A 12908-nucleotide genomic window follows, 5' to 3' on the forward strand; every position below is an offset into this window, starting at 1 on the left:
GGGACTCTGCCATTACTGGTAATTGCCCATACTGAAATCTCTGTTGGTAACTATGATGAAGGAGAGGAGATGCAGACAAGCACACCAAAATTGTATGCTTGCTCGTGAGCGATAGTGAATTAACACAGTCCCTTGCGAAGTTGAAGGGTTCAAACAAAACAAAACATCATTAAAATGATTTTATTTTATAAGTGTGCTTTCCTCTGTCTTAAAACACATTTCCCTTCCCTCCCTTTGCCAACTTATATAGCAGTATTGTGAGCAGAACATTTGCTCCCGCTGGGGTGAGCAACTACCGTAGATTTTCTTTTTCTTAACATAATATGCTGCTCATCTGTCTTTATGTGTGTCTATCTGTGTCATTTGCTAACTCACTAATCCTTAAAAAGTCTTAAAGGAAGACAGTTGACAGGTATTGCTGTGCAGTAAATTACCTGGACATTGCAAATTTAGACATTTTGCCATTTAATTAATAGTTATTTTTTCCCAGATAAATCCCCTCCCCTTGAAATTAATATATAATGTGTAAATTCTATTTTGTTAATGATAAGCTGTGAAGATTCCTAGGTTAAAATGTAGACTGCAACCTCAAGTGTAGGTTTTGAATCTCACATGGTTTCCTTCTGATTTAATACAGATTAGCTTGTACATTTGAATATCGAGCCCTTTGAGAGCAATAAAAACTACACCATGAAAAAATATGGAGTAGGAATGATGAAATAACTACACATTCAGCTTCTGCAGCATTAAAATTATACTTATGTCTTGGAAATGATATTAAAATAGATTCCAAATTTCTGCTCACGTTAGAAATTTAAAATGCACCACCTAAATGTATTGTATCTGATTACTAATATCAAAACACGTTTCATTCTACTTAAATAAACTGACCTATAATTGAGGATGTAAACTTTTGCAATTTTTTATTTGTTTGTATGTTTTGATAGTTATTGGCTAGACTGGGGGAATATGTAGTCCCATACATAGAAACTCCCATACAGGACACAGCCCTCAGGCAGCTTACAGTCTAATTGAGTAGAAGAGATATATAGGCCAGAAATGTTAAGTCAGAATACTGGATAATGTATTAATAAGTGTCAAATAAATAGTATATATAAGTAATAATTACATGAAGCTATAAAATCCCTAGGACAGAACCCTTTTTATCTTGAAAAGGATATAGCCCCAGCACCTAACATAGCAGTGAATAACAGATGCATGGATAAGTAAGAATGAGAGTTCATGAGCCAGTTGTCTCCTGACACATCTGTCTTCCCTGCATGCCCATCAGCGTATGAAAGGCAAATGCCCCGCCCTGGATTTCCTCTCCTCTCCTGTAGCCCGTTGCTTCTCTTAGAGCTCTATGTTCCTCATGCCTCCTTCCTCCTACCACTGACTCACCTCCCAATACTGGCTCATGTCCAAATCCTATCCCTGTCGTCTGGAAACCTGATTTAACACTCTTTCTGGCTCCTTTCAGTAACTGAAATCTGACTTCCCAAGAGACATTAGCTCCCTGGGGACTCTCTCCAGTGGAGATCACTTATTCTTTACCCCAGGCATCTCAAGTCAAGTCATGCTCTCTGACTATATTCCTTCCTCTGCCTCCTACCCCCTTCCTAGTTACTTATTTCTTATCATTTTCCCTCATTCATTGAAGATGAGGGATCTGAATTCAAGTCTTCTTTTCACCAACTTCATATAAAGTTGAGGCTATTCAAGTGTGTGCACTGGCAATTTCCAGTCTACCCAGCCATAATTCAGTGTCTTTACCCTTTCTTTTCCCAGAGGGTGTTATCCTTTGTGTTCACAGTTACTGCTTCTGCTTATGCCCTTGATCCTGTATCTTTCCCCCTTCTTTGGTCTGCCGGTCATGCCCACCATCTGCCTTACCTTCATCTTTACCTTCTACTGTCTCCATCACTTCATATAGTCACCACTCCCTGTCTATACTTCTTGTCCCACTAATTATGGGCTTCTGCCCACACCATTCTTGACACTGCTGTGGTGAAGACTACCCTGTTGTTAGATCCAACAAACATTGTTCAGTCCTTATCTTAATGTTTGGATATTATGTATCACTTTCTCCTGGACACTGCTCTTCCCCAGTTATCCTTGCACCCCTTTGGTTGCTCCCTTTCTCCCTCCTTTATGGACTCCTACTTAAACTGTCTCTTAAACGTTAAGTCCCCTCACATTTTGTCCTTACTTCAGTGTTCATTTTACTCTAGATATTCTCATCAAGTAACAAAAACTTAATTCCCAGAGGTTTAATAATCATCTCTTATCAACTGGAGACTTTTTAAAATCCATACCTGCAACCCTGATCCTTCTCCCAAGGTTCAGATTTCTATATACAGTTGCCTGTTGGACATTTCTACCTGGAATTCTCACAAGCACTTAAAATTCAAGATATTCAGACTGAACAAATCATCTTCCCCTCCTAAGTGAGCAAATCTTTCCATATTTTCTATTTATTTTGCTTCATTGAAGTTTACCTAGGTTCATTCCCAAGCAATAAAATTGGAAGTTATCTTTGACGTTGGTTTCTTTACCCCTTAAATTCTATCATCAGATCCTGCCAATTGATTTCCTAAATTTTTCTTTAGTTGCTCCCTCCTCTTTATGCCTTTCTTCAGTGCTCTAGTTCAGGCCCTCACTATCTTTTATGGAACAAATGTACTTTGTCTGTCTTTCCCCTGCTTCCAACATTGACCCCCTTGAATCCATCCTCTATATATTTCCTGCTTGCCCCTCATTGTTTACACTACTCTGCTCCCAATATGTTCCCTCCTCCTAGTAGTCTCCCTTCTTTCACCTTCTGACCACCACCAGTCCTTTGAGGCTCAGTTTGAAATCTGCTCCGTTAGGAGATCTTCCCTGATGAGAGTCCACACACCACCCCACACCTCAGATTGGACTGGATGCCATGCCTCCATATATCCTGCACCAAAATTCCCAGTAGTGCCCATACTACATTGCGTTATGATTCCTTTTTATGTGTCATCTCCTCCACTACTCTGTGAGCTTTTTGAGGTTCTCACTGCTTTTGCGTAGAATGAGAACACTAATCAATTGTTTCTGTAATCGTTAGGGAATGGAATTACACAAATAAGTACTATGGAAACTTAGAAATGTACAAATAAAGACATTTCTGAATATATTTCTTTGATCAAGTTTTAAATCTTTTTCAGTATCTCCTACAATTGCCGGTGTTGATAGCGATGGCATCCCTGAAGATGTCACTGTTATCCTTAACAGCCCCACATCTTTGGTCTGTGAAGCTTATTCATATCCCCCAGCCACCATCACCTGGTTTAAGAATGGAACTCCTTTAGAATCCAACCGAAATATCCGTATTCTTCCAGGTAATTAGCTTACTTCAGATGCCCAAGTTGCATTTGTGCCATCTACTTTTACAGAAGAACAGAATCATTGACTATTTTTATAAAAATACTTATGTTGTTGGTGGTATTGTACTATTGCTATCTTATTTTTTATTATTTTGTATGTATGTTGTAATCTAAGTTATCTAAAATTACTTTTTGAAAGACCAATAAAGTAAATAAAAGGCAAATAAATAAATACTACAGTGTAATTAATTGCTCAAATATAATGTAGAATGCCAAAAAGAGTAGAAATTCACTTTTTGTTGAATTGACCCTTGAAGGTTAGTATTTAGATTGACAGAGTTTATTTATTCCTCTTTAATACCTGATAATATGTATGAAAACAGAAAGAATTTAAAAGTATGATCACTGGCTGTAAGAAATTTATAGAGATAATACATGTGAAAGTTAATTAACAACAGGAATCCATGAATAATCATTGGTTCTGAATAGTCATCGGTTATGATAAATGGGATAGTGACCAGTTTTAGAAGAATTCAAAAGAAGGAATGGCCACCGTGGGCTGAAGCAGTCAGGAAATGCTTTGTCATAGACAGAACTTGAACCAAACCTTAAAGAAAGTTATAGAATTTTGTTAGTTGGAAATGAGTTAGGAGAGATTTCAGATCCTTCAGGATGTCTAGTATGGGAAAGTACGAAGGAGAATGGCATATCTATGTGCAAGTAATAATAAACAGATTCCTCGCCTCCTTCTTGAGTGGAGACATTGTGTGTACATGTGTGTATGGCAGGGAAGGGGGCAGGTAGGAGATAAGATCAGGAAGGAATGTAGGAGTCATGTTTTAAATACCTGGATTTGAGAGTTTTGACTTTATACTTTAGTCAATTGAGAACCACTGAAGATTTTTAGGAAGAAAGATACCATGATAAAAATTGTGTTTTAGCAAGATCAATCTCTACTGATAGGCCAGGTAGATGAGGGGAAGAAGATGACAAAGGCAGAAGACCTATTTGTGAAGAGAGTAAAATAGGAACCTTAATTACAGTGTGTGCAGAGAGGTAGGGGAGGGTCAGAATGAGCATGAGAGTCATTACCACGGAGGACCATCGTGGACTTAGTGAATGTCTCCATCCACCAAGTAATGCCCATCTGTATTGTAGTTTGTCTATGTCAAATGTCTCTTACAGAATTGGCATAGAGAAGAAGAAATGTGTTAATAGTAAGAACTAAAACCTGGTGGTTTGTGCAAACCCTGCTGCCACTGTGACTTCAGAGATTCTTTGGTATTCCATTGCTTTTCAGGAGGTAGGACTCTGCAGATCCTAAATGCACAGAAGGACAGTGCTGGGAGATACTCTTGTGTAGCCACTAATGAGGCAGGAGAGATGATAAAGCACTATGAAGTGAAGGTCTACAGTAAGTTCCGAAAGAACACTATGTTCCTAGTTTTCTCCAGGTTTTCTAACTTTTTCAATTCTGTTTTTCATTATGGGTTCATAATTATTTATATTCATCATTAAAGTTTATCGTTTATCCAGCTTGCTCCATTAAGATGGAAGTTGAATTAAGCAATGTGCCCATGACTTCAATTGCTTAAAGATGTGAAAGCCCACTGAATCTGCTCTCTTCAACTTTTTGGAGAACTTGTCAGTGGCAGTTCCTTAAGTTTCTCTATTTCTTTCTTGTGAATTACCCTCTTCTGAATTCTGCTGCGTATAAGTACTTGCATGCGCAAAACTCTTCCTTAATTATATATGCTGTATTCAACAGCCTACGATGAGTTTGTCAGTGACTTTGGGCTAATCCACTGTACATTGACCTATTAAAAAACTAATGCTACCACTGATAGGCAATAATTTCAGAATTTTGTTTTTAAAAAGGAAGAGCATCTTTTTGATTGTCTTTTATTCTTTGAATCATTCCCCTTAGTGACTAATAAAATGCATTCTATGGGTCATACTCAGACTGTGTCTGGGGACCCGGAACAACCTAAGCTAACTGTTCTGTGAAGGACATTAACCTCATTGGCAGTATTATAATGATGAGGGGAGAAAGGTAGTTTTCTTCACATTCTGTATATGAACACTGCCATTTCATAAGATGCTAACTTGGGTCCTTGATGAAAGGAGAGCATAGAAAATGCCTAAGTTATTTCCTTGTTTTCTTATTAAGTGATCCTCACTGTGTTCCATGTCATTCCATTTAAAAGAACTAATGTTTAATACTTTAATATTCGTGTTTATGCAGTTCCACCCATAATCAGTAAAAGCGACCTCCTGGGGCCAGGTCTTTCCCCCAGAGAAGTGAAGATCAAAGTAAACAACACCCTGACCTTGGAATGTGAAGTCTATGCAATTCCTTCTGCCTCTCTCAGCTGGTACAAGGATGGACAGGCCAGTCAAGTTTTTTCATTTGCTGATGGTTTTTTATAGACTAAAATGGTCAGTTAAATTAAAAAACAAAACACCCAGACACAGATAACTCAGAGAATCAATGTGACCTTAAAACTAGCACAAGCCCATGCCCCTAGAGTATAAAACTGCAAAAAAATTGAACCATGTTCAACAATTTTAGTATTATTTCATCACTCTAAAGTTTGAAGGACTGTTTTAATACACGTTAGCAATTGTCTTTGAAAATCCAGCCACCTTCCCACTGGGGAATGGTTTTTGTTCTCTGTGGTTTTTCAGAGTAAGTAAACTTTGTGGAGAAGAAATGCAAAGACAGTGCTGAGCCAGATTAGAATGATAGGCATAACACAGGTGCTAAGTTGATTCAGAACTTTCTCTAAACACCTTTAACTCTTTTACAAAGGGTAACATTTTTAATGTTCCAAGATGAAAAAAATAAGCTAAATGGGATGATTAAGTGCTCAATACAATTAATTGGGGGCAATGAAGAACTTTCAGTAAAAGACACATCCTTCAATTATGTAATCTGGCTTTCAGACCACACGCCTTTATTTCTCATTCAACTTATTTTCTAACATGCATGTTTTAAAAACATATGTGCTGGTGTTTTAAGACCAAAATAGATTTTTTTTTAGCTGCTGTTAACACTCTGCTTAATACAGATGTGACATAGCTAAGCTGATGTTTGTCCTGTTTTACACATAATCAACCAAATGGTCAGTCAAATTCCAGTTGTAGATGTTCAGGTCAGAGTCATGATTTAAGATGCAGAAAGATATAACTTTATTATTTCAGATCACAGATGGATTTTGCAATCCTGGCAGCCAGGAAAAAAAATATCTCTTATAAACAAGTTTCATCTGGAAGCCATTGCAAAAGGAAAAATATGGAACTCCCACCATGTTCTGTTTACAGTTTCTTTTCTGACTACAAGCACACTTCATGGTACAATATCAACTCTATATGAGTTTGCATGGAAACAATTCCTTTCACCTTTCAAATTTTAATATTTTATTTTTAATTTTACCTAAAACCTTTTCTTTCCTTGCATTTTATACCCATGCACACATATACACAAGCACATACACACATAAAAATAGGATAAAGTCTAGATTTGTACTAGGAATTAGGGCTGTTTTTTTTTAAGTTTCATAATGAATAGTTAAATTAGTTTCACATCCAGAGTGAAATTGATCCAATTATGATGCTTTAGTTAAATTGCTGAATTTTTCAAGATTTGGGATTTGTCCCCTAAAATGTGACAAAAAATACTGGTTTTTGTTTATTTTCCATATCCTTTCTTCTCATTTCTCAGATAAGAGAAATGAGTTCTAGTTCATTTCTCAGATAAGCAACACTACTTGAGTGAAACAGTGTTTTCGAGAAAAGCCACCAAAAATATTGGCAGCATTAACCACAGTAAATTTTGATAGAATCTATGTGTTTTGTTTATTCATGCTCTGAAGTTTTTCTTTGACATGGAAAGTTTAAATTATACTATTTTTATATAAGTGATATAATGTTAATAATGATACATTGCGTCCCAAATTATTTACTGAGCACATAGTATTTGCCAAACGCTATTTTAGGTGCAGGTGATAACAGCTATGAAGGAAACAGACAAAAATCTCTGCTCATATGGAGTTTGGGGGGGAGGGGGAAACTAAACAAACAAGTAAAGCATACAGTGCCAGATAAGGTAAATGTTATGAAGAAAATTCAGTCAGGAAGAATAGTGAGTGTGAGAGGTGTGATCTCTTACACTAGGGAAGGCCTCACTGATAAGGTGATATTTGAGCAGAAACTTACAGAAACTGAAGGAAGCAGACATAAGATATCTGAGAGAAAAATATTCTAGAGAGACTAGCAAGGGGCAAAGGCCCTGAGGCATTTGGCTGGAGTGCAGTGATTAGTGGCAACACAGAGAAAGGTGAGAGCTAGGGTTAAATCATACTGCTTGTACATCAGTTGGCCTTATTCCCTTATTCTGATGGAAAGCTTCTGGAAAATTTTGAACACAGGAGTGATGTGATCTGACTTAAGGCTTTAAAAAGATTACATTGGCTTCTTTACTAGTTGAAGAAGAATGGGATCCAGAAATGAATTTATTGCCATGGTCCAGGAGATAGATGGTGATTGCTTGGATGAAGGTGGTAGCAGGATGTGAGGGAAAGAGATGAGTCAAAGATGAGTCCAAGGTTTTGCATGAGATCACTAGGAGAGTGAGTTTAGGTAGAAAGAGAAGAGGTCCAAGGATCAAGCCCTGGGGTACTCCTACATTTAGAGGTTGTGGGACAGAGAGTGATGTGTCCTTAAAGATAAGGAAAAAAAGTTTTCAAAATAAAGACCAGTTAAACTGTGTTAAATCCCACTGATCGGGTAAAATAAAGACTGAGAATTGACCAGTAAATTGAGCAACATGGATGTCACTTGTCATGTGACCTTGACAGCATCATTTTGGTCAAGTAGAGATGGTGAAAGTCTTATTGGAGGATTCAAGAAAAGATGGAAAGAAATGGAGACAGCAAAGGTACAAAACTTTTTAAAGTCACTGGCTCTAAAGCAGAATAGAAAAATGTGGAGTTAGGCTGCAGTCTAATGAGATTTTTTTTAATGCGGAAATTATACTGTTGTATATACATTGAAATCATCCAGTGGATAGAAAGCAATTGATGATGACTCACATGAGAGAGGACACAGTTGCTGGAGGAATGTTCTTGAGTAGATCAGGGGATGTTCAGAATGGACAGAAACTGGTATTAACCAGTTTTGCCAGGGGAATAAAATAAAGGGAGAGGGGGCAAAGGAGTTGATTTTTTTATAGTAGTTTATACAAGGAGTGATTGCCATAATAGACCTTCTCTGGGTCAGGAGGAGAGTGAGTGATAGGGAAAAGACTGCAAGTTCAGTGAATTTTGGGTCCTCCCATGGGATCAAAATATTATGGGAGTTGGGATTCTAAAGGAAAAGAGTTAGTAAGTTAAGAGGTGGTGGTCAGAAGGTGAGAACTTGAAACTGAGATTCTGAAGAGATGTGATTATTGGTAATTATAAGTTCTAGGTATGACTCTCCTATTGAGTGGCTGAGAGAGTGTTGGGGCAAAAAAAAAAAATAGAGAGGAGGTCAAGGAGCTGAGAGCACAAAGCATTGGATGACTGTCTATGTGGGTAATGAAATCACCAAGAATTATGAGAAGAGTATCATTGGAAGGAGTAACAGTGAGCCAGGAACTAAAATTTTCAAGGAATAAGAGGGAATTTAGTATATTCGGAAATGTTTAGAAGATGAGAAATGTCCTATTAAATGTCGTTAATGTTTTCAATAAAACATCATAATATAAATATATCTAGGTTAAATTTTCTCATTTATGAAGTAATGATGTTTCTGAATGAGCAATAGTGATTTTTAAATCAAATCAGACTATGCTAATGCCTTCAGTCTTTCATTATAAAACTCTAGCATTTGCTACAAAATAGTAAGAAAAGATACACTTTTTTACTACAATGTGGGATCAGCTGAAGTTCTTTTTCTGCAACATGGATAAATGGCTATGGCACCTAAGAACATTTTTCATCATAAATAATTTATAAATGCACCACCCAGAAACACCTGGCACACATGTACACTATAGGAATTTCAGTTTTCAATAAATAAAGACATGATTACTCAAAAACAGTCAGCTTATTCAAAGTAAATTGTTATTGTTGTCTTGAGTATTTCACCTAAATTTTTATTTTTACTTATTAAAGAATCATAAAAACTCTCAACTGCATGGTGCCCTAGAGGATTTACTGGAGTACTTAATGATAACATTATTATAATTGAATCACAGCCCCTTAAAGCAGATGATCATGTTACTATTCCTGGCAGTGGACACACACTTCAAATCAGGGAGGCTCAAATATCAGACACTGGACGATACACGTGTATAGCGTCTAATATCGCAGGTGAAGATGAGCTGGATTTTGATGTGAATATACAAGGTAATACTAATATGTTTATTGTATGTAATTTAATTTACATGATCTGGCAAAGCAATGAAAAAGAGATTTGACTTGGTTTATTTTAAATAGTGTTTTTTTTCTGTTGACAATAATATAAATTCATTATTGAAAACTTGGACTCAAGAAATTAACAAAGAAGAAAATAATCCCATCATTCGGGATTACCTCAGTTATTTTTATGTGTTTCCTTCTGATATATTTTTGTAAATGTATAGTTCATTTATAAATTGGGATCACACAATACATACTTCTCTGTTACGTTAGCTTTCCCCTAACATTATATCATGAAGTTTATCAGAAAGCTAATGTAACATTATATCAGAATTTAAAGTAGTCACACTTGGAATTGAATGATGATTTAGGCGCCTTCAAGCTTTGTGACTTGGGCAAGTTACCTAAATATTTTAAACCCCATTTTCTCACTTTTAGAATTAATGCCTTGTAGAATTGTGGTGAGTACTAAATAAGATAAAGTATATAAAACTCTTAGTAAAATGCTTAAGAAATGATATTTGCTATTATTGTTGATATTATTACTCTCAACATGATTTTTAATAACTATACCTGTTTTATCAGTTGAGTATCCAAATATTTATTTAACCAGACTCCTATTGTTGAATGTCTGGGTGTGTCCAAGCTTTTACTACTCATATATAATGCTTCATTGAACATCTTTATACCTAAAACTTTTGCACATTTTTTATTTTTCATAAGTTCTTAATGATGGAAATTTTAGGTCAAGTGTTATACACTTTTGCAGTGCTTTTGATGTACAGGCAAATTACCTTCTAGAAAGTTCATACTTGTCACCCAGAAAACTTTGAGAATGTCCCATTATATTTTTTAATAGACTTATTCATCTTGGCTGCATAACTTCTTTAGTTTTCTGAATAAGACAAATCATTGGGAAATGCTCTATTGAGCCAGTATTTTTTAATGATTTCTCAAAATTAGTTTTCCCTGCTATGATCATATTCTTTAGTCATGTTTATTATAGTAGGTCCTTCCTGAGAGCAGGACATTTTATCTTCTAAATGCTAGAGCCTTTGAACAGGAATGGAGAGCAAAGCATGAGCACAGCATTCTGAGCTCCATACTTCTTGCTCTTCCACTGGAGAACCAGCTCTGACTTCTGTCTGCTACTTTTTTTAGCCAAGGGCTAAGTTGGTAGGTGTATAAGTACTTGAAAATATTTTCACATTGTCTAATTTATTACATGTACAAATCACTCTTGGGAAAATACCGCCAAGATCTTTCTTTAGTGGATTGACACTGTCATTTACATGAGTCCAAAATTTCATGTCTTTTCTCCATAGTTCCTCCAAGTTTTCACAAGCTCTGGGAAATAGGAAACATGCTGGATACTGGCAGGAGTGGTGAAGCCAAGGATGTGATCATCAACAATCCCATCTCTCTTTACTGTGAGACAAACGCTGCTCCTCCTCCTACACTGACATGGTATAAAGATGGCCACCCTCTGACCTCAAGTGATAGAGTATTGATTTTACCAGGTAAAGATTGCTAGGAACAGGGTGAAAATCTGAATCTCTGTCAAATGTGTTTCTTCTCATTTATTAGACCAGTCAAATTGATTGACTTTCTGGCCTTGTAATTTAACTGACACAGGATACTGAATGCCATTGGTATCTATGTAGCTTCAAGCTAGGAGAGTCTAGGCTGAGAATCTGACATAGGATAGAATACCTAGTTAATTTTCATATCTACTATGCGATCATTCTATCAAATCAAGAAAGTCCTTTGGCTCCCTTGTGCCTCCATTTTTCTAAATAGTGTGATGAAATAATCAGTTTTGTTTCTGTACATTATTAATGATAAATTCTAGAATACATTTGCAAATAGTTATTACTCAGTTTATTAAATGCATTTCTCATAAATCAGTAGTGAAGATTTTAGTTTCAAATATTTTAGTTATTACATGTTTATCGATGGAAAAGGAGATCTTTAAATTGTGGAAAAATCATATTTTCAAGGCTTCTATTTACTTTTAGCAAACATTCAAATAGGCTTGTCAAAATTTATCAGATTGTACACTTAAAGCCCAGTGCCTTCCAATGTATGTAAATTTCATCTCAATTAAATAAAAAAATATCTTGGCAAAAAAAGAAAAGAGACTAGATAGAAATGACAACTACATGTGATCCTAAATTGGATCTGGGCTTGGGGAAAAATAGCTATTAAAGACAATATTGTAATAATAGTGAAATTTGAATATGGACTATGGTTCAATAGTACTTTTTTCACGGATTTTACATTTTCTGATTTTGATCATTATACCTTGTTTTAATGAAATACATATTTATGAATATTTAGGGATGAAGGGGCATCATGTCTCCAATATACTCTCTATCTTTTTCTGAATCATTTGAGAGTATTACTCATTTATATATATAAATAAAGTTAATATGTACATTTCTATGACAGAGATCAAACAATTGGATTGAAATACAAATTATTGATAAACGCAGGTAAAATTTTTAATATAATTATTGCGACTTTTCTCTAAGTTTGATATTACAGCAACATGAAAAGTTTAAAACTACACAGTTATTCTTTCAAGATCATATGTATAAAGGTATACTTTATACCTTTTATATCCTTGGCTATTATTTTCTCAAATCAGTACTTGCCTCCAACAGTGTACACTTCTTTTACATGTGTTCAAAACTGTAAAAGCAAGAAGTCACCACATAGCAACATTCCACATGGAATGTGAGAGGGCCATGGAGCGACAGTCCTCCCTTGCTCTGTACAAGCTATTTAGTTCTCAGGAGATCTCATTCATATGCTGGGTCACTTTTCAATAATGCAGTGTTTGTCCTAAATGTGGTATGTGGGATTCACACTGAAACACTGGATGAAGTAAGAGCCTTGAAAGGAAATGTAAGGAAGTCATTAGACCTGAAAAATTATATCTCTGTTTATGATCACTTTCACTCTAAGATTTAGAGAAGTAAAAATATGTATTGGGATATACTTTCAGGAGGGCGAGTGTTACAGATTCCCCGGGCTAAAGTAGAAGATGCTGGGAGATATATGTGTGTGGCTGTGAATGAGGCTGGAGAAGATTCCCTTCAGTATGATGTCCGTGTACTCTGTGAGTTTTTCGTTCGTTTTTTTGTTT

General features: G+C 35.9%; 1 protein-coding gene across 6 annotated transcripts in view; it reads left to right on the top strand.

The window, feature by feature from the left end:
* HMCN1 (hemicentin 1) overlaps positions 1 to 12908 on the top strand; it is a 529724-nt gene that overhangs the window by 365561 nt on the left and 151255 nt on the right. For 5 of the 6 annotated variants that reach the window (XM_068541417.1, XM_068541420.1, XM_068541418.1 and 2 more), the window contains exons 50-55: positions 3195 to 3368; positions 4654 to 4767; positions 5599 to 5744; positions 9595 to 9745; positions 11083 to 11277; positions 12768 to 12881. In XM_068541417.1, the coding sequence (XP_068397518.1) occupies positions 3195 to 3368; positions 4654 to 4767; positions 5599 to 5744; positions 9595 to 9745; positions 11083 to 11277; positions 12768 to 12881 (894 nt within the window). The remainder of the gene's footprint in view (positions 1 to 3194; positions 3369 to 4653; positions 4768 to 5598; positions 5745 to 9594; positions 9746 to 11082; positions 11278 to 12767; positions 12882 to 12908) is intronic. The other variant, XM_068541419.1, reaches the window with a different exon arrangement.

Source organism: Eschrichtius robustus, chromosome 3 (assembly GCF_028021215.1).
Source record: "Eschrichtius robustus isolate mEscRob2 chromosome 3, mEscRob2.pri, whole genome shotgun sequence".
Classification (NCBI taxonomy): Eukaryota; Metazoa; Chordata; class Mammalia; order Artiodactyla; family Eschrichtiidae; genus Eschrichtius; species Eschrichtius robustus.